The 23154-nt window shown below is 40.1% G+C and overlaps 1 protein-coding gene and 1 pseudogene across 27 annotated transcripts in view; one reads left to right on the top strand and one right to left on the bottom strand.

The window, feature by feature from the left end:
- The window catches only part of ANKS1B (ankyrin repeat and sterile alpha motif domain containing 1B), a 1250661-nt gene that overhangs the window by 42483 nt on the left and 1185024 nt on the right, over positions 1–23154 (bottom strand). For all 27 annotated transcript variants that reach the window (XM_030819772.1, XM_030819768.1, XM_030819762.1 and 24 more), the window contains 3 exons: positions 22950–23021; positions 5232–5243; positions 4221–4307 (listed from right to left, as the gene is read on the bottom strand). In XM_030819772.1, the coding sequence (XP_030675632.1) occupies positions 4221–4307; positions 5232–5243; positions 22950–23021 (171 nt within the window). The remainder of the gene's footprint in view (positions 1–4220; positions 4308–5231; positions 5244–22949; positions 23022–23154) is intronic.
- Positions 7414–19500, top strand: LOC105738313 (annotated as a pseudogene).

Genomic DNA, 23154 nt, shown 5'->3' with positions numbered 1-23154 from the left:
TATTGCTTGAAGCCAGGAGTTTAAGACCAGCCTAGGCAATACAGTGAGATCCCATCTCTACAAAAAAACTTAAATAATTAGCCAGGCATGGTGGTGCATACCTGTAGTCTCAGCTGCTCTGGAGGCTGAAGTTGGGGGATCACTTGAGCCCAGGAGTTTGAGGTTACAGTGAGCCGTGGTGGCGCCACTGCACTCCAGCCTGGGCAACAGAGCGAGACCTTGTCTCTTAAAAACAAAACAAAAAAACCCCAAAACAACAGGCACTTGTTTAGGCAAATGTTCCAAAGTATTTTGTGCCCCCAAAATAGCATAGGCCTTGTTTAAAATTGGCATTCCAAAAAAATTTTTAAAAACTCAAAAAACAAAACAACAATGAAAGCAAAAAACAAACCCTGGCACTGCATCATTTTTAATTTAGCCAGATGGGAAGACTGAGGAGGGAGTCAGCACAGGAAGGCAAAATGCAACCTGCTCCTCAGCTGAGCATTGAATGTAGAAACCATGTCTCCTCTCAGAAGGCCTCCCCCCCGACTCCTCCAACCTGAAGAAGGGTGTGTTACTAAACGGTTGCAGTCCTCCAGCCTGAATTCCCTGCTGAGCAACCTTTGGGCTATTGATCAACAGAAGGCTGAGGTGATTTATCTAAAACACTTTAGTGCTAAATCTATTGCAAGTTCCACTTTTAATTCAAGATCGCTTTCTGCTTCTCCCTTCTTAAATCAGGATTAGTGATTCAATTCATTTCCTAAGTTGCTAGGCAATACATTTATGAGTTTATAACTAGGCCTCTAACCCTTTCCCATGAATTCAGCCAAACCCATTTATTTATTAGAATCAAAGGAAAGAAATGCTTCACGGAGGGTTTATCTTTCACAAAGTCTAATGGGGGCTAATAGGAAGGGAAGAGTAATTAACACACAATGAATTATCACACAATGAATTAGTTTGCACTTCAAACTAATTCGTGGAAGGTAGCTGTGGAGTAACAGAAAAAGCATTAGGTTAGGGAGGCTGAAAATCAAGTTTTAGTCGTTCTTCATGACCAACAGGCTGTGTGACTGCAGGGCAGCATTGAGCCAAGGGACTGAGGCCTTCCGGTCTCCAGCTGCCCAGGGCAGATTAAACAACCCCCTCTCTGACCAAGGCAGGGGTAAGAGATGCAAGGTTAGGAGAGTACTGTTGAAGAATGAAGTAAGATGAAAACATAAAATATGAACAGTAGGCTGGGCGTGGTGGCTCACACCTGTAATCCCAGCACTTTGGGAGGCTGAGGCGGATGGATTACCTGAGGTCAGGAGTTCGAGACCAGCCTGGCCAACATGGCGAAATCCTATCTCTACTACAAATACAAAAATTAGGCGGGCATGGTGGCACCCACCTGTAATCCCAGCTACTCGGGAGGCTGAGACACGAGAATTGCTTGAATTCCAGGCCTAGTGGCCTCTAGTACCTGAAATGGTGAGATCTTTAAATATGCTTGTATATTAAAAGTCCTTTGCTTCAAATCAAAGTGGCCTACTGACACAACACTGCCCAGTGGGGGAAATCCCTGGTGAAAACAGAAAGCAGGACTCTGGGGTTTATCAATCTGCTCCTTTTCTGCTGTGCTCTTTGCTCTAGAACAAACTGGCATACACAGGTGTCCTCGCACACACTGCTAGAATCTAGGTATCTGGGCATGGTTCCTTTCACACCACAACTTGAGGATGATCCTTCAACTGTGGATCCTCTGTCCCTTCTGAAGCCAGTCCTCCCGTCCTGGCTGGTGGTAGTATTTCTCAGCCTTACCCAGTCAAACTCCACCAATACAGTCTTCCATTATTTTCTTTCTTCTAACCTTCTGAACACAATCTCTCTACTTGGGCTCCCTACACAGCAACTACTAGTCTATTGCCCTGAGTCACCCACTGTCTCCCTACCCACTGTCATACTGGGGGAGATCAGCTACCTTGCAGGTCACTGGGATGTGGACCCTGTATAGCCAGTTGAAATTAACATCCTCCAATTCCTTAAAAAGCCAGGCACATGTTGTCATACATTCAGAGATTGGCTCCACTTGCCACCAACATAGGCACTTTGCCTTTGCTCTAGATTCTGAAAATATGTTGAGGACCACACTGCAAAGACTTGAAAAAATATGCTGACCTTCTTTATTTAGTATCTTTATTTACATAGAATTATCTTTTGCTTATCTTTCTGTGCTTTTGCTTCCAAGAGTAGTCATCAGTGAGCAGAGGTTTATGGATAACTCATCTAATTATTGGCAATTGAAGCAGAAGTATCTCCTTGAGGTACAGGAGCGTCAACTTCTGTGTCCCTTGACATGTCAGTAAGCAACATACAATGGAACTGGAAGAGCTCTCTTTCATTCCTCTGATTGTGGAGAGCGGGTTAAAGAGAATGCTATTAATACAGTTGCATCCAGCCATACCCCCAGCATCACGAAATGACCGCCTTAGGACTGCAGGAACTTCTCAGGGCAAATGCCACTTGTTTAGAAATTGTCAGAATCCAAGTCTGCTAAAGTTGGTCATCTAAGAGAGTGTCAAATTCATCCACTGAAAATATACTGCTATTCAAGCTTTTCAAGCATAAATGGGACAGAGGGAGTTGCTCCAATTTAGGAAAAAAAAAAAAAATCCAGGTGCCAAAGTCTTTCTTAAGATTTAGATACAGCAATAGCAATGGTATCTTTGCCATTCTATAATATGTTCCAGAAAGTGTTAGAACTTTTAAAACCAACTGACTATAATTTAAGGATATAATATATATCCTTATATATATGATATATATAATATATATTATATAAAATATAATATAATTAAGGATAAAGTAAATTTATATACCGGGAACTAAAGATGCTTCCAAGAAATAAAAAAGCAAATCAATCGGCATTGTTCTTATTTGAGTCTCCACAATCATTATCTGTCAACAACCATCAACAATATTTTGCACAGTTGGAATCACCATTATGCTGATATTATTGGTCAGCATAATGATGCTGGGTTATATGCTTTTTGCCTGGGTTTCAGAACTTTTTCTGAAACCGGGAGGTTGTTTTCCCAAGTAGATTTGGGGAACTTGGGTTTATCTAACTACTGAAACAACAATCTCTTTCATTACAGAAAACCAATTGGAAAAACTTCCGATTCAGATGCTGGGGTTTAATACAGACATCAAAGACCCACCGCCCGTGAGACTTTTCCCTGGTACCTAAATCCAGCTGCCTTGGCCCTAAGTTGCTGTTTCTTAAGTTCACCTGTTTCACGACTTCTGTTCCCTTTCTCCAAAATGGAGGGGGTCCAGGTGGGAGGTCTGGGTGAGAGGTCCAGAGAAAGACCAGCATTCACCAATGGTGATCACCTCTTTTACCCTCCTTCTGTACTTGGTTAGTTGAAAGGATGCAGGAATAAAACACATGAACGTTTGGGGTTTTGTGAGGAGGAGCCAGTCAGCTTTGAGTTTATGGAGACGGACAATGGTCACACTCAAGCTTTCTACTTCAGCACCAGGACGCTGTTGTCTTTGTCAAGAAAGGAATGCTTTTTCAGTAAAATGCAACCCCGCTGACCACACTTGACATCACAGCCCACAAACTATTCCCACTGTGAGGAAGAAGTCACAGCGGAGCCACAGCATGGCCTGGGCTGCCTTCCTGATTGTGTCTCTTAAGAAAACAGTACAGCTAAAACTCTCTCCCATCTCAGAGGTTGGGAATTAAATGTAGTTATAAAACTAAAAAGTCAGTAAATTATCAACAGAAAAGACACACATATATATCTCTAGATAAACAGAAAGACAAATGTTCTAGCCCTTTATCGAGTAGTATCTCCTCTGATGGAGGAGTGATGACATTGTTGACTTTTCAATCTACAAGTGATTTTTGTTTTCTGTTTCAATGTTCTCCAGACCCAAAGGGACATGCTAGATAATAAGTGGCCACAGTCTATTAGAGAAAGCGTCATGACAGAGTGAAAGCACAATATTTATAGAAACCCCAGATCAAGCCCTTCCCCCAAATGGTTCCTTTCTGTATGTATGAAAGTGTATATGTGTGTGTACATGAGCGTGTATCTACAGGTATATGTAGGAAGCATGAAGGTTGGGGGAGAGGGATGATTAAAGCGGGGAATGCCGGGTATTATAGGAAGCAAAGGATTTTAGAGCATACACTCAGGACTGCATCTGGTGTCTAAACCAGAGAGAGGTGTGGTACTTACCTTATTTGTTGCATCAATAAATTTGACTCCTTTATATGAGACAGAAAGAATAATAGTAGGGACCTTCTTCATTTGCTCTGTAGACTTCTGAAATTAAAATTAGAAAGCTGTTAGAGCAGTTTGTGTTGCGTGGCAACTGAAGCACATAATTTTTCCTCCTGAAAGATAAGATGAGCTCAGACTAAAAACAACACACACACACACACACACACAAACACACACACACACATCAGATACACACCACGCACACTCTAATTTTAATGTCTGCCTCTCCTCTCTTGGGCTTAGCTATACTTCAGGCTTGTAAAGTTATCCGTCTTGCCCTTGAGGATCTAAAAAGAGTTTGTTCCGCCACTTTGTGTGGATGAAGGAGTACTTCCTTCCCCTGACACTAAAGGGTGAATGAAGAGGTCTGTCTCCTACTGCAATTTCAAGTGACCGTTCCTTTTACAAGAGTTAAACCATGTCGGACTTAACTCCAAGGGTGCATTTGACATTAACAAAATATATGCACCCCCCTTTTCCTAGTTACCTTCATTCTTCAAGGCACAGATAATGCTTGGATGTACACTTAAAATAGGGATGTAAAATATATCACTGTGTATTGTTCTTGAATTGGACCAAATCCATAAATGCTGATATTATATTTACAGCAGAATCACTTGTGACCACAAGTGATGTAATGATGCTCTAGAACAATGAAGCCCTCCAGGAGCAGTCTGGGTTTTGAGCCACAGCAAAATGCTGGGCAGCCCAGGTAACCTACTTTATCATTTAGAGCTGCTACATTCCCTTAGGCCAAATTCTTGTGATAGATGTTCACACTGGCTGAATGTGCTTAGAGTTTGCAGCTTGTACAGTTTTATGCATCTGCAAAAAGTTTTTCTATAATTTAGTATGTGCCTTTCCTGTTCAGCTTTATCATTCATCACCAGTCACCAGCAGTCTGTTTACTTCATTGCCCTCTATGTATACTACTAATAATCACACTAAACATCAAGAAGAACCTACCTGACAGTTAGCCTGGTGGATTTTCCAGTTAAGACAGATAGGAACATAATAGGAGAGAAAACATATAAAAGGTGAGAGAGAGGAAACCATTTCAATAATTCACCAACAGTATAAATTCATTAAAAAACAAAAGATGCCACAAAAGAATAGGCTTCAGAGTCATCAAAGATGCAGTGCCACTGTTATTTTAAAAATGTTGCAGGCTTTCACGGGACCCTTTCTTTCTCTGTTTCTCATCGTTGTGTTTACTGCACTGCACAGTCTTAGGACTGACACACAAGAACCTTCCACTTTGAGCTTTCAACAACTAGTTGTCTTATGTCTATTAAGGGAATCAGGAAAAATAGAAACTTTCTTGATTTATTCATTTATATTTCCCAATTTTCTAGTTTTAAATTCTGGAATGCAGCTAGAATTCAAGAAGGCTTTTAATTGGATAGTGTGAGTGAAACTCATTGAACTCAATGATGAGACTTTGATTGCATCTTTTAGTTGAGCTGTGAAAAGGGGTGTTTCACATTTTCCTGACTGTTTTGACACAACAGCTTTTTGAGAGTTACTATGCCTGTTTCAAAAACAATGGATTGCTAAAAGTGTTGTTATTTAATATTTGTTGTTGCATACAAGATGTGAAAAAGCAGCTCTCTTGAAGTGCTTTTTAACCAGTTTTAAAATTCCCTGGATGCATCAGTTTTCCTTTGTGATTGCCAAAAAGAGAGATTATGAAAATAAAATACAAGGTTAGAAACTTGTTTTAATGCTTCTTCCAACCACTTCTTAAAAATGTGCAAGACACATCAAAGGCAGGCTAGAAGAAATCATATGCAATGTGTTGATTTTAAGGCAACGCGGTGGCTGAACTCTGTCAAGAGGAAGGGCTGGGGCAGCCCAGGAGATAGTTTGAATAACTGAACGCGTATGTGAAAAATTTTCTGCAAAGTGTCACAGTGGATTTCGGTAAATCCACTTATCTTTTGCCATGAATTCATTCTCCTGGACAGATCTATCTGTAATGCGAAGCAATATATAGCTAATATTCAGATGAAAATCCATTCGTTATTTGTTCAGCAATTGAGTTGTTACTTTAGGCAGCTCACCGTGCTTGTCACTAGAAAAGCTCGAGTCTAGTTAAGGGATGGCAAATAGACCTTAAACTGTGTGCAAACACCAGTCTGCTGAAAGTACTGTGCTGAGAAAGATTCTGAGCTGTGTCTGAGCTCAGTAGAAAAGAGGGCTGGAAATGATGTCTGCCATGGGAGAAGAAGAGGAAGAGGCGGCCCAGGGGCTACACATGAACATGCCTGCTAGGTCTGACAGGAAGAACAGCTACAATTACAATGTTGACAAATGTGACAGGAGCAATATGAACAACATGCCTCCAGGATAGTGAATAAAAACAGCCTTACTTTGCATGACAGAGTGGGGCCAGTCTTCATTCATTCATTTAAAAGACACTGACGGCCTGCTAGGGGTGATTGAGCTGACTCTTGATGAATAAGCATTTTCCAAGTGGCAAAGAGGCCAAAAGAGGCTGTTTTAGCAACAGAACTAATACATGCACAGAGGCCTAGAAATGAGAATGTGGTGGGTTTGGGTAACTGGTGGAGATGAGAGTGGTGGGGTAGGTTTGGAAGGTTGTGACTTACTCTGCCAAGTTAGGGTCCATTGGAAGCTTTTCACTAGAGAGTGACACAATCAGACCTGTGTTGCAGAAAGATTGTTCTGGTGGTTGTTTATGAAGGAGGGACTGGAAGAGCTAGAGGCTGGATGCAGGGAGTCAGGAAGCTATTGTGCAAATCCAAAGGAGAGAGAGACCCTAAGCACCTGAGTTGAAGTAGAGGCATTGGAGAACAGGAGGAGGAGCCACAATGTCGATGAGGAAGAATTGAGAGGTTCTGTTGATTGATCTGCCATGGAAGATGAATGGGTGGGAGGATTCCATAGATGAATAAGCCACTGAGATACGGAATACTGGAGGGGAAAGTGTTTTTGCATAAGCATAATGGAAATGCTTTTGCACATGCTCAGTTTGATAAACAGGTGGAGATATCCAGTAGGAAATGAGAAATGAGAATCAGACCTGGAAATCCACCTACATACATGGGTGGCCAAGGAGATGGGAGCGGACAAGGTGGTTTCAGGAGTGCACAAGAAAAGAGGGAAGGACACACCTCAGGGGAAGATGAAATCCCAAGGGGTAGGGCAGAAACAAGAGCTAATGAAGGAACTGGAAGTGAAGCTGGAAGATGCCCACAACACAGTATCACAGAAGCCAAGGAGGAGAGGGCTTAGAAGGTAGGAGCAGTGCCCCATGCCATGAGGACTAACAAGGCCTAAAACAGTCAGTGGCTGGCTCACACAGGAGCTGCTACTTTCATTGGGCTTACTGGATGGAATCCCTGGCTTTTGCAACAAGAAAAAATTGTTGCTGATTTCATTAAGAGTAGCTTCAAGAGAATGGTGGCAGCAGCTGGACAGGAGAACATGGTGAGCTGTGCAATGGATGCCAGTGAAAGGAAGCAGAGAGCTGGAACAACAGGCAGGTCAGGACACAAGCTCTTGAGCTGACATGAAGGCATCAGTTGTGGCTCCTGTGATGGTACAAAGATTCCACATCAGATGCTTGGCCAAGTTGAACAAAGAAAAGAAAAGACGAAGGATAGTCATTTCTTTTTCTTCTATGGGTCCCAAGAATCTCTGCTCTCCTAACTGAAGGCAGCACTGTGGTGTCAGTGATGCAGGCTGTGCACAGGTCTCTATGAATGGCAGTGCTGGGGGTGGCCACGCTTTCCAATCTGGAGGCCAGACTGCACTGCTGTCTCCACTGAGTCATTTGACAAGAAGCTGATGGATCCTGACCAGCCACAGAGTTCAAAGGGAGGGTGGGAAATCTTCTGGGTAGAGCCCCTCCTTGAAGGCATTTATACTCCCTACAAGAGATAAGAATCCACTGTCTTTTAAAGGGGTTTTCTGATGGTGTACTTTGACAAGAGTTTCCAAAGAGGTCTTTTCATACATAATTTTAGCAAAAGATGAAAATGCATAGAAAGAAGGCAAAGAGGCTAGGCATGGTGGCTCATGCCTGTAATCCCAGCACTTTGGGAGGCTGAGGTGAGCGGATCACCAGAGTTCAGGAGTTGGAGACAAGCCTGGCCAACATGGCAAAACCCCGTCTCTATTAAAAATAAATAAATTAGCCGGGCATGGTGGTGGGTGTCTGTAATCCCAGCTATTCAGGAGGCTGAGGCAGGAGAATCACTTGAACCCGGGAGGTGGAGATTGCAGTGAGCCAAGATCGTGCCACTGCACTCCAGCTTGGGCAACAGAGTGGGACTCCGTCTCAAAAAAAAAAAAAAAAAAGGAAAAAGAAAAAGAAAAAAAGGCAAAGATCAAAGTTATTGAGTCTTCAGGGAGTCTAATCTGGGAGGCAAGAAATCTAATAAGTGCCCACTTCATTTCATGAAGGCTTTACAGGCATCAAAATATGAGCACGGGGCTTCAGTCCAATTACAGGCAGTCAAAGTCCCTCCTTCCCCATTTTCTCTTCAGTATTATGATCATCATTCTTTTCTCCTTCCCAGGGACGAAGGCGCCTACTCTGAACATCAAGTTACTGAGCACGTGCTCTCAGGCAACACTGGTTTCTATGACCTATCTATCTGCATGCTCTGCTGGGTGTCTGTATAATTAATACTCCCATATGTTTCTGTTAAAAATTCAAGCTTTATTGATTTGTATAAACAGAACTCTCTACTTCAGGCCCATTTCCCCAGTGAAAGATGCTCAAGGCGAACTTTCTGTTATCGTTCTCTTTTGCTTCTAGTTGCTTTTCCCTATGCCGTGCTCTTTGTGGCATTTTTCAGGTTTCCCAATGTTCTCAAATTTACCCCCCTTCAGAGCCAGCTTTACAGAAGAGACGAATTTGTAGTGGAGACCTCTGAGTACCCAAGCAGCTAAATACTCCTGGGTAAGGCCCCAAATTATTTTAATTTTTACAGCATCTTGTTCGCCTGCAAAAAGCATTATAGTGATATTCAAATGTATTTTGTTCACAATTTCCCAAGAGGATCATACTTTTATTATTCCAAGATAAATGATATTTAGTTATATAGAGATGTTACGTTTCTGAAACCTAAAATACAATGCAACATTTGAATCCTAAATTCAAAGGCAGTCTTCTCTTTAAGCACTTGAGATTATATTGTCTATAACCATTAAACAGAAACAGGAATCAGAATTTCATATGTGGAGGTGGCCACCTGAAATATTGTTCTTAGTAAGTTACTGAATGCTTTTAGAGCATTTTTAAAAAGAAGAGATTTTGAAATCACCAAGAGAAAGAAATAACCATCTTTCTTCTTCTCCTTTTTAATTTTAAATTATGAACGGCTTGGTATCAGATCAGAAATCATCACTGGTGCTTTTATTACTGCCTTAAAGCATGTTCTGAAAATAAGTAGGTTTTCCATTTTGAATGCAGAATCAATAGTATGGAGATACCCTTTTCAGAGTGCACGAACTCTAATCTCAGAACAAGACTTTTCCGAGCATGAATGAAAGCAGAGGGGTTTATGATGGGGAGCACTTCAGTTGTGAGCTGGAATGCTCTTTGAGTCTGGAGTGGTGTTAATGTTCTGAGTAAGAATCATTAGTGCCCCACCATCAGCACAGACAGGGAAAACAGTGAGGCTAACGTGGGGAGGGCGCCACCAACCCTTCATTCTTACAGTACCCCGACTGCTCTCAGCGTATCTGAAGCACAGGCTGGGGAAGGGATTTCCGGATGGTCTGTTGCCATCCAACTTACAGTATATTTTTAACCTACACATGGCTATCCTGAGAATGCTTTCTAGTTAGATATTCAGTCCTGAGTCATAACTATTAATTTTGGCATATAATATCTTCCTTAGTTAGATTCAAAGCTTAATTATTATATTCCACTTCAGCAAGTAAATTAAAATAGGATCAAGCAATTATATTTGGTAGCCCTAAGTGACTTTCAAATGCTTAAAAAACACACACAAAATAAGCATTATTGTGGTGATTTTGTAGGCAGTGAAACTAGCCAGGTTGTGGGATTACAAGAGATAAAAAGGAGAACACCAATCAGCAATTTGAAATGAACTCTCACCATTTGAAACTGAGCTTAAGGGCCACTTTCTGGGGAAAGGCTTCCGTGGTCTCCCAGGCTGACAGGATGGCTTTCCTCTTGTTCCCCTCTCTGCCACTTTTCCCGTGCACTGCCCTGGGTCTCAGCGTGGTCTGCTTGCTTCCCTATAGGGAGCTCCTTGAGGACTGCCCACACCTTTCTTGATTTGTCTTCACCATAATGACTCGCATAGTCTTACATTGAGCCCTATGAAGTAGCCATTTTTCAAGTCAAGAATGGCTAAGTACCAGCAGTTTCATAGGATTCAATCTAATGGTTGCTGCAATCCACGACTGTTAAAGGAACAGGCCAGTGAATTAATGTATCGTAACAAGCACGTAGCCAGCATTATAAGGAACCACGGGCTGGGCGCGGTGGTTCACGCTTGTAATCCCAGCACTTAGGGAGGCTGAGGTGGGCGGATTGCCTGAGCTCAGGAGTTCGAGACCAGCCTGGGCAACACAGTGAAACCCCATCTTTACTAAAATACAAATAACTAGCCAGGTATGGTGGCGGGCGCCTATAGTCCCAGCTACTCAGGAGGCTGAGGCAGGAGAATTGCTTGAACCCAGGAGGTGGAGGTTGCAGTGAGCTGAGGTGGCACCACTGCACTCCAGCCTGGGCGACAGAGCGAGACTCTGGGTGACGGAGCAAGACTCCATCTCCAAAAAAAAAAAACGAAGCACAGTGCCAGCCTCTCAACACACTGAGAGCTCAGCAAACTTTCAGAGAGCTCTGGTACCCAGAGCCAGCAAGGAGGCCTTGCAAAGCTTGCGGGAGGACCACAAATGTGATTAGAGGGTTACCAAGACATTCCTATGGGGTGGAGAAAACTTCAAAGATTTTGGCTGGGCACGGTGGCTCATGCCTGTAATCCCAGCACTTTGGGAGGCCGAGGTGGGCGGATCACCTGAGGTCAGGAGTTCAAGACCAGCCTGACCAACATGGTGAAACCCCCCATCTCTAGGAAAAACAAGAAAACAGACAAAAAAAAAAAAAAAAAAAAAAAAGATCATGCGAGTTTTCAGTCTCAAGGAAGCAAGGCTTAGGTCTTCATTTCTGCACAGCAAACTGGCTCAAATTGCAAGCATTAAGAAGAAAAAGCTTCTTGAGAGGGTAGAAGGATTCCTAAGGGCATCTGGGAAGTTTCCCCCTCTAGACATCTTTAAAAATAGTTTGGGTTCTCATCTGTTATTAATGAGGCTAAATGACCTCGCAAGGACTTTTCTGGTCATAGGAGCTCTGGCACAAAGGCTGAGGGAATACAGAACCTAAGACCAGGTGACAAGAACACAGAGTGGGCAAGCAGCCATTGAAACCACACCTCCTGCATATGACACGGCCATTGTACTGCCTGTGCAACTCACATGCTCTGGGGCCCAAGTCTGGCACAGCACAAAGCGGTGCCCTCCATTTCTACATGCTGCTGATGCTGCATGTCTGAGACCATACTTTGAGAACTACTGCTCTAAAAATGCGGTCGATCAGTTTGATTGAAAGTTACTGTCAGAACCGTTCTCTGCTGCTATGCATGTAAACTCACTGTACTGCATCCTACATTAATTCAGAAAGAAGCTAGTTTATCAAAACACACTGTTCTCCACTTGACAAGTGATTTCCAAAAATCCTTAGTTAGCATTTAGCTACAGCTCTTGGTCTTGAGAGCAATTAACAAGAATTATTTAATTCTTCATGGTTTCTCAGGGACTGTGAATGGATAAAACATTCTTCACATAAAACAAACAGTTCAGTTCATAAGGACAGATTCAAGAGTTGCATCCAGAATAGATGTTGGCCGGGTGTAGTGGCTCACGCCTGTAATCTCAGCACTCTGAGAGGCTGAGACGGGTAGATCACTGAAGATCAGGAGTTCAAGATTAGCCTGGCCAACATGGTGAAACCCCGTTTCTACTAAAAATCAAAAAATTAGCTGGACTTGGTGGCGGGCGCCTGTAATCCCAGCTACTCGGGAGGCTGAGGCAGGAGAATTGCTTGAACCTGGGAGGCAGTGATTGTAGTGAGCCAAGATTGCACCACCACACTCCAGCCTGGACGACAGAGAGAGACTCAAAACAAAAACAAAAACAAAAAACCTGAAAAAACAACGATAGAGTTAATAAGATCGAGGGTCACGCTGAAGATGAAGATGTAGTTTTTTTTATTAAAGTTCCCCTATTCTCCCTCAAATTAAGCACATGCTCTTGAGAGATGTGACAGGCAAACATGAACATGGGCTTGTGTACTGCCTCTGGGAGTGTAATCTGGAAGAAGTTTTCTAGAAGGCAATTTGGGAATAGTTATCCAAAGTTTCACAGTGTGTATACCCTTTGATCCAGCCATTCTATATCTAGTGGCTCATTCTAAGGAAATAAACCAATTGCAAAAGATTTAGGTAAAGGATGTTACCCATAGTACTGGCTATCATTTGAAAAAAATTGGAAATGACCCAATGACCAACAAGGAGAACTGGTTAAATAAATTTGGTTCAAGAAAAAAACAAACAACCCCATCAAAAAGTGGGCAGAGGACATGAACAGACACTTCTCAAAAGAAGACATTTATGCAGCCAGAAAACACATGAAGAAATGCTGATCATCACTGGCCATCAGAGAAATGCAAATCAAAACCACAGTGAGATACCATCTCACACCAGTTAGAATGGCCATCATTAAAAAATCAGGAAACAACAGGTGCTGGAGAGGATGTGGAGAAATAGGAACACTTTTACACTGTTGGTGGGATTGTAAACTAGTTCAACCATTGTGGAAGTCAGTGTGGCGATTCCTCAGGGATCTCGAACTAGAAATACCATTTGACCCAGCCATCCCATTACTGGGTATATACCCAAAGGACTATAAATCATGCTGCTATAAAGACACATGCACACGTATGTTTATTGCGGCACTATTCACAATAGCAAAGAGTTGGAACCAACCCAAATGTCCAACAACGATAGACTGGATTAAGAAAATGTGGCACATATACACCATGGAATACTATGCAGCCATAAAAAATGATGAGTTCGTGTCCTTTGTAGGGACATGGATGAAACTGGAAAACATCATTCTCAGTAAACTATCGCAAGGACAAAAAACCAAACACCGCATGTTCTCACTCATAGGTGGGAATTGAACAATGAGAACTCATGGACACAGGAAGGGGAACATCACACTCCGGGGACTGTTGTGGGGTGGGGGGAGGGGGGAGGGACAGCATTAGGAGATACACCTAATGCTAAATGACGAGTTAATGGGTGCAGGAAATCAACATGGCACATGGATACATATGTAACAAACCTGCAAATTGTGCACATGTACCCTAAAACCCTAAAGTATAATAAAAAAAAAAAAAAAAAAAATTTGGTTCAACTATGGATTGGAATATTGTAATCAACCACCACAAACGATATTGGGGATGAATATGTATAGGAATAAAAATATTTCAAAATGTATTATTGTGTTTAAAATACATGATAAAACAGTGGATATGCAATATTTCCATTTCTTACTAGAAAAATAGTACCTACAAATGCATAAATAATTGGTCTGGAGGATTACACAAGCATAAGATGTTAACAGGGAGGAATTTACCACTTCTAGGTGGTAAAATCACAGTTGTTTTTATTTCTCCTTCCTGTATTTCTATTTTAGAAGTGAATAGTAATGAACGTGTATTGCTTTTGTAATAAAATTTTAAAAATGTATGATTTTAGTTAAAAATGCCAATTGCAAATGTGTGAAAAAACACACTGTTTGAATCTATCACTTACAAGTGCAACTTCTGTGTTTTTTGGGGCTGTGTGTAGCCATCTTGAGCTTATGAAGGGACCCACTGAGGAGCTCCTTCCTCTGGGAGGAAAGGGGTAGTTGTCAGCAAATGAGAGCACAGGGTATGTTTGGATTCCTGGCTTAGTTCCATTCCTTCCTTGCTGTGTGGTTAGGTACTCAACCTCCCTGTGTCTTAGTTACTTCATCTGTAAACGGGTATGTTAATATAGCATCTACATTTTAGAGTTGTGAGGATTGTACAGGATAATTCAGTGCTTAGCATGTAGTGAACATCAACAGATTTTAGCTATTACTGTTTAAAAACAGTATTTTTTTTTTGGTAGAGATGGGGGTCTTATTGTGTTGAACAAGCTGGTCTCAAACTCCTGGCCCCAAGAGATCCTCTTGCCTCAGTCTCCTAAAGTGCTGGGATTACAGGTGTGAGCCACCTTGCTCAGCCAGCTGTTACTGTTATTCTGAGGATAGATGCTTTCATTTAGAAAGTCCCTCTCCAAAGCAAAGCACTGGCAAAAGAGAGCAGAAACAAAGTTGAAATCCGTGTGCATAACTGAACACTCTCCAGGCTACTTGTTATGATGGCAGGGAAATGGTGGTTGCAACAATGAACTTTCAGTGGATCAATATACCTGGGCCAATGACAAGAGACTCAATCAATCAACATGTTTAGAAAGAGCTTCAGACAAGTGGGAATTAAAGACAGAAGCAGCCCAGGAAATCTTTCAGTGATGTGAAGTAGTAAGGGTGTTATATAGGAGAAAAGCTAGCAACAAGAGCAATAAACAATAATAAAGAGAACTGGGGTTTGAAGACAATATGGAATAAGATGGTTGGTGCTCTTTAGCCTTCTAGAGTAGGCCCGTAAGAAAACATTCACAATGGGAGGCTGGGCGTGGTGGCTCATGCCTGTAATCCCAGCACTTTGGGAGGCCGAGGTGGGCAGATCACAAGGTCAGGAGTTCAAGACCAGCCTGGCCAATATGGTGAAACCCTGCCTCTACTAAAGATACAAAAATTAGCCGGGCGTGGTGGCGGATGCCTGTAGTCTCAGCTACTCGGGAGGCTGAGACAGGAGAACTGCTTGAACCCAGGAGGCAGAGGTTGCAGTGAGCCAAGATTGGGCCACTGCACTCCAGCCTGGGAGACAGTCAAAAAAAAAAAAAAAAAAAGAAAAAGAAAAAGAAAACATTCATAATGGGAAAGGCACATGTGAGCAAGGATCAGCAATAAGGAATTACCTATGTGGCTGTTTCTTTGTGGGCATTGCTATTCAATAGACACACAACACACATTTATGGGCTTAGAAGCTGTATTCACTATAACTCATGCAGTATTTGGGAGAGAGTGAAAGAAAGTAATTGATGCTTCCATGAAATTGGGCAACAGAGAATTTTTTTTAAAAGATGGGGTCTGGCTATGTTGCCCCGGCTAGAATGCAGTGGCTGTTCACAGGTGTGATCATTCTACACTACAGTCTCAAATTCCTGGGTTGAAGTGATCCTCCTGACTCAGCTTTCTAAGTAGCTGGGAGTACAAGTGCATGTCACTGTGCCCAGCTAAACAGAGACTTTTAAAAAATAGTTGTTTAAAAGTTTTTTTCCCAGCCTGGTTCCTAAGAAGTAATTCTTGAAGTTATATCTGAAAATGACAATTTGTCACAGAAGGAATTTGTATGAGGACAGAGGAACAAAACACGATTTCAGTTTGAGTCTCTTCTACGAGGAAAGAGGCTTTTACACTTGGTATTTCCATCTAATTTTAAGATCTAACTTTTTTAAAGCTTTCCAATCCATTCCCACTATTGTTTCCTAAAACATATAAAAAAGAGAAAAGTCTTAATACTTCAACTAAGGCACAGATTATTATTTGGAAATTTGTATATCTGAAAATTCACACTTTAGAAGTGCTTCTAGATTGAAAGTTTAAAAATCATACAAATTACGAGGAATAGATTCAATGAGAACTATGGGGAAACTGTCTACATTCTTTGGGAAACAAAAGTTCCAAAACCTAAATACACTAGATTTGCTTATTTCTGACTTAAAAATAATCTTAAAATATTTCCTTTTTTACACCAGGAAGGCAGATTTCTACCTTATCTTAGTTGAAAACAGGTATTTCTTTTTTTGGGGAGGATTATTTTTTAAAAATATTAACTTACACATAATAACTGTACATATTTATGGGGTACAATGTGATGTTTCAATATATGTATACATTGTGTAATGACAAATAGGGGTAATGATCATAACTGGAACCTCAAACAGTTATCATTTCTTTGTTTTCAGAATATTCAAAACCCTGTTCTAGGTATTTTCAAGTACACAGTACAGTATTGTTAGCTACAGTCATCCTACTGTGCAATTGGGCACCAGAACTTATTTTTCCTATCTAATCGTAAGTTTGTTACCATTGAGCAACGTCTCCCTATTCCCCTCCTCCTCATCTACCCTTTCCTGGCTCTGGTAACCACTGTTCTATTCTCTACTTGTATGAGATCAACTTTTTAGATTCCATGTATGAGTGAAATCATGCGGTATTTGTCTTTCTGTGTCTGGCCTAGTTCACTTAACATAATGTCTTCCAGGTTCATCTATGTTGTCAATTTCATTCTTTTTTTTTCCCTGAATAGTATTTTATTGTGTACATATACCACATTTTCTTTATGCATTCATCTGTTGACGGACACAATTTTAAATAAACACTTAGCTTGGATCCACATCTTGGCCATTGTGAATAGTGCTAGAGTAAACATGGAGGTGCAGATATCAACATACTGATTTCATTTCCTTTGGATATATACCCAATAGTGGGATTGCTGGATAATACAGTAGTTCTCTTTCTAATTTTTTGAGAAGCTGCCATACTGTTTCCATCATGGCTCTACTAATTTATATTCCCACCAACAATGTACAAGGGTTCTCTTTTCTCCACATTCTCACCAACATTTGTTATCTTTTGTCTTTTTGATAATAGCCATTCTAAATGGAGTAAGATGTGGTTTTTGCTTTGCATTTCCCTAATGATTCACTTTGGGTTTGCTTTGCATTTCCCTACTGATTAATGATATTGAGCATTTTTTCATATACTTTTTGGCCATTTGTAAGTCTTCTTTTGATAAATGTCTATTCTGGTCATTTGCCCATTTTAAAGTCGATTATTTGTCAACTCAAAATGGATTAAAGACTTAAATATACGACCTGAAACTACTAGAAGAAAACACTGGAGAAACATGTCATGACATTGGACTGGGAAAGAATTTTTTGGATATGACTCCAAAAGCACAGGCAACAAAAGCAAAAATAGACACATGGGATTACATCAGACTAAAAGCCTTCTGCACAGCAAAGGAAACAACAGCAAAGGAGACATCTTAGAGAATGGGAGAAAATATCTGTAAGCTGTACATCTGACAAGGATTAATATCCAGAATTTATAAGAGACCGAAACATTGCAATAGCAAAACAACAAATAATCCTATTTTTATTTCTTTTTAAGAGAAATTTCCATGAGAACAAACACCTGTGAATGATACTAACCATCAACTATGGGATTAGAGAAAGTAAGACTGCAGAGAGTATTAAATTGAATATAATGGCTTACCTCTTACAGTAACAGATGTTTCCTAATTGTATATTCAATTAGGGAAGTGATGCATTACTGTATATTAGTGAAAATTAAGCCCCAGGGCAAAATTCAGGGTTGGGGATGGGGTATGGGTAAGCCTAGGGAGGCAAAATTGAAGCGTAGAACCTCATCTGGCCAGAACAAATCCTTCACTTCACCAAAAACTGTATGTCTTGGAATCTTTGAAGTAGGAGTTATTCATACCAACATAACAACAACAACAAACCAACCCACTGAAAAGTCAAAGCAATATACTTATGGCTTTGTAAAATCCAGTCCTGTGAATACATTATTTAAAAGCGGTAACTCTTGGCCAGGCGCGGTGGCTCACGTCTGTAATCCCAGCACTTTAGGAGGCCAAGGCAGGTGGATTACTTGAGGTCAGGAGTTCGAGACCAGCCTGGCCAACATGGTGAAACCCCGTCTCTACTAAAAATACAAAAGTTAGCCAGGCGTGGTGGCAGGCGCCTGTAATCCCAGCTACTAGGGAGGCTGAGGCAGGAGAATCACTTGAACCCAGGAGGCGGAGGTTGCAGTGAGCCAAGATTGCACCATTGCACTCCAGCCTGAGCAACAAGAGCAAAACTCTGTCTCAAAAAAAAAAAAAAAAAAAAAAAAAGACTTCATCTCAAGCTTGGCAAGCTTGGCATTTGGTCGATGGGGACCCATGGGGGTTCAACACGTGTATCGAGAAGTGTTATTTCTGTTTGGGGCCCATCCACCCTGGCCACGGCATGATGTTCATCCGCAACGATTGCAAGGTGTTCAGATTTTGTAAATCTAAATGTCATTAAAAACTTTAAAAAGAAGTGCGAGTCTCACAAAGTTAGGTGGACCGAAGCATTCTGGAAAGCAGCTGGTAAAGAGCTTACAGTGGATAATTCATTTGAATTTGAAAAACGTAGAAATGAACCTATCAAATACCAGTGAGAGCTATGGAATAAAACTACTGATGCAATGAAGAGAATTGAAGAGATCAAACAGAAACACCAAGCTTAATGAACAGATTGAAGAAAAATAAAGAGCTACAGAAAGTTCAGAATATCAAAGAAGTCAAGCAAAACATCCATCTTATCCGAGCCCCTCTTGCAGGCAAAGGGAAGCAGTTGGAAGAGAAAATGGTACAGCAGCTACAAGAGGATGTGGACATGGAAGATGCTTCTTAAAAATCTCTGTAATCATTTCTTTTATGTACATTTGAAAATGCCCTTTGGAGACTTGAAACTGCTAAATTGTTAGTTTATTTTTTACATAAGGTCACTTAAATGAAAAGTGATTAAAATATATTTTTCCTACATTGCCATCTAATGGTACTAGGCAGCATTTGTATAATAACTAATGGCAAAAATTCATGGCTAGTGATGTATAAAATAAAATATTCTTTGCAGTAAAATATTCCCTTTATTAATGTTATAGAAGGGGGGATACAACAAGGAACTAACAATTTGTATGACAGTGTCAAATATTATTTTGATTTTAGAATTTCCTGTTTTACTTTATTTGCATCTTAGAAGAGCATAATGACATTGTCTGATGAAGCCTAATTATGCTGGACTGTTTTGAGCTGGTTTAACCCTTCTGATAGGTAGTTGTGAATGTCGAGGATGAGAACTGAATAATCTTTGCCTGAAATCACACTACACTCTAGAATTTCCACTCTGGAGAATACCCAGTTCTAACTTGTGATTCCTGGTAGAACAAACTATTTTTCTAGCCTAGCAATGATCTAGAAGCAGAGGAATCCCAGTGCTTTTTAAAAGTTATTATGTGGTTTTCTTTTAAAAAGCTCCTGTTTTTGGAAAGTAGAATTTCTGGGTACGACATCTGTTTATTATTTGCACTAAAATAAACCATTTAAAAAGTGAAACAAAACAAAACAAAACAAAAAACAGAAAACAAAACCCAGGACAATGAATGTTCCTGGCACATTGGAGAGGCAGTCCAGTCTCTGGACTCACGGTGTGGGTAGTGGAGTGGACTGCCTGGTTTCAAATCCTGGCTCTGCCACTTGCTGTCTGTGTGACCTTGGGCAAGTGACTTAACTTCTCTTGGCCTTTGTTTTCCCATATGTAAAGTGGGAGCAATGGCAATACCTACTTCATGGACTGAATGAACTGATGCACGTAATGCACATAATTCAGTTGTGCAGGGCAGGGTGTACAGCTCTCAACTGTTACCTGTTATTAGCCCTAATAAACTGATTTTAGGAGGGCATGAGTATATGTCATTTTTAAGATCATCTATTATGATCCCTTAGGCTGATGGCAACTTGAAAATGCCTCTATGGTAATACTTCTACCACTTTGGGGTAATTAAATGTTCACATGTTGGTTTCCTCCACTGGATTGTGAACTCAGTGGATTTTAGTCATCTTTGTTAACCAAGTACATTTAAGGAAACATTTATCAGAATTGGGAACCACACTGATTTACTTCTCACTGGAAGAGACATTTTAATTTTGGCTAAAATGCATACTTTGAACAGAAAACATCTTTTTTTTTTCAATTAAAAGAAGAAACAGGTAACTCTTAATCTACAATACTTTGGCCTAATAATATTACCATGAATCAACTTTTTAGATCATCTGTGTCCTAAAGTATTTTTCATGGGGAGTTATGATTGAACTGGGACTTTTGGCTGAAATGCCACCATGCTGAGAACAGAGAAAGCAGCAACTTGGGGTTCAAACTGAAAATTAGCTGCAAGTTGAGATCTACATCATTTATAGTTGGTGAAAGTTCTAATTCACAATAGAATAATTCCAGATAGCAGATCAACCTTATGCTTCTGGTTTTGAAAGACTCTGGTGAAATGTAGTGAATGCAACCTTAGCTACTTTATCAAGAACTGAGACTTATTTAATCAAGATTGGAAATAAGGGTTTATGATAGTCCGAGAAGTAATGAAGTTTCTATTTTCATGTAAAGTACGTAAGCACCAAGGGCAGCAAACCAGAAAAATGCCCCCCAAAACAGAAGAATGGCTTCTAAATATATGTTTTTTTCTAAGTTTCATTTTAAGCAACAGATAAGTATTTAACTAATTTATTCACTACTTAGACTACTAAAATGGCTTTTCTATTGCTATCAGGATGTAATTTCAGATCCACTCAATTTCATGAAATTGACTGAGATTCAAACCATACATCTGGTATATTTTAAATGATGCTGCATGCACTAGGCAATACTGATGCTGATTATGACACTGGAGTAGCTGGCCTCAGGTAATTTAGTTAAGAGTATTAAATCAGATATGCCAAATTATTAGACGTGTTCATGAATATTTCTAAAATTATTATGAGGCTTGATGAATGAAAACTTTCCCTTTTTCTTATTGTTCATTGGTGACACAAATTAGGCCAGATAAATATTTAGAATACAAGATTTCTAGAATTATAAAACCAGGGAGAACTCTAAAGTGTATCTAGTCTACTGTTCTCATTTTATATGTAAGAAAACAGAGGATCGGGGAAGCAGGAGAATGTAGTGGTTAAAAGCCTGGGCTCTGGAGTCAGACAGACCTGAGTTCCAGTCTCAGACTGGCAAGTTATTCCCTGTGTGACCTTGAGCAAGTTATTCAACCTCTGTTAAGCCTCTATTTCTTCATCTGTAAAATGGGGACAATAATTGTGCTAGGGGACACTGTAAGGACTCAGTAAATGTTAGCAGCTATCATACTATTTTTATGAATAACAGGTGACTCCTAAGGCAAATAAGCAGCAACAGAACTAGAACTCAGAGTTTCTGATACATACAGAAGCTTTTTTTTCATCTAAACTCAGTACCTAAGTTAAATATTCACTGGTACTGACAATTTAAGTACTGTATAACTCTACATGAAATAGAAGGATAACTATTTCAGTCTTTTTTGCTATTGAATTGATCAAAATATTAGTGATTACATATTGAAGTCTCAATTTCATGAAGATTCACACATATTTAGCTTTCCATAAATAATGGATATTTCATGTTTACCTTCATAGCTGTTTCAGTGCAATTAAATGCTCTTAAATTATTTCCCACCAAAAGCTGCTCATATAAAATAAACAACAAGGTATATTGGCCATAAATAAAAGTTAGGATTCCACTTACTAATGACCTTAAATTTGACTTTAGTTAGATGCTATATTGAATAAGTGTGATATTCTCGATTTGAGCAGTTACTCAGATAACAGCATAGCCTCTATATACCTGCTATGGAGGAAGCAAGAACAGGGGACACACAAAAGGAAAAGGTGGGTCTGCAATACGAGTTAGAGTTGCTTTGGCTAAAATAGATTCCTAGGAATCAGGCAGCCACTAATCACAGATACTTGGAATTGCCATTTTTTTTTTTGAGACAGAGTTTCACTTGTGTCACCCAGGCTGGAGTACAATGGTGAGATCTCAGCTCACTGCAAGCTCTGCCTTCAGGTTCAAGTGATTCTCCTGCCTCAGCCTCCCAAGTAGCTGGGATTATAGGTGCGTGCCACCACGCCCAGCTAATTTTTGTATTTTTAGTAAGAGGGGTTTTTCCATGTTTTGAGTATTTTGTATTTTTAGTAAGAGGGGTTTTGCTGGTCTTGAACTCCTGACCTCAGGTGATCCACCACCTTGACCTCCCAAAGTGCTGGGATTACAGATGTGAGCCACTGTGCCCAGCCTGGAATTGCCATTTTTGGTTAACATTTGCACTTAAATAGTTCATTCTCCTCAAAGTTGAATTTAAAAAAATTAAAAAAAACTAAGAAATTGCATAAAGAATATTAGCTTTATATAATATGCTACTAATACTTCTGCTTTTGATAATTTTAGTCAATTGGTGATGTTTTCAGTAAATATTCTCAGACTGTTGAGTGAGTGCTTAAAACCTTTTCTTGTAATAAAGATCATTTTTCTAATCTTGAAAATGATACAATTAATTTTAAATCTTTAAAAATAATTAAGGACAAATATAACATAGTACAAATATAGCAAATAGACATTAATTAACTCAAACTGTAGTGAGATAAGTTCAAGTATAAACATGCAGAAAGCAAGAGCACCTTTTTATGTAATACCAATGTGATTCAGCAGACCAACAGATGGAGAAAACAGTAATCTGAAAGGTGGCAATTTGTATCCATACCCAGTATTTAGTATTTCAGCTACTAGAAATAAAGTAGTTTGGCAGACTTACCCGCATTTTTGCACAAGCATCTTGGGTTGATTCTGTCCCCCTAAGCTCTTTTATCAGCATAGAACCTAAATACTAAAATACAAAAAAAAAGTCAATGATTTATGAAATGGAATATAAATATGAGTAATGTTTTAAAAACAAGTTGTGGAAGTATTACTGGCTAGGTTTCCTGGCTGTAAGTTGTTGCATAACTTTAAAAAACTGA

This window comes from Nomascus leucogenys, chromosome 10 (assembly GCF_006542625.1).
Source record: "Nomascus leucogenys isolate Asia chromosome 10, Asia_NLE_v1, whole genome shotgun sequence".
In the NCBI taxonomy this organism is placed as follows: domain Eukaryota; kingdom Metazoa; phylum Chordata; class Mammalia; order Primates; family Hylobatidae; genus Nomascus; species Nomascus leucogenys.
This window is presented reverse-complemented; position numbering and strand designations above follow the sequence as displayed.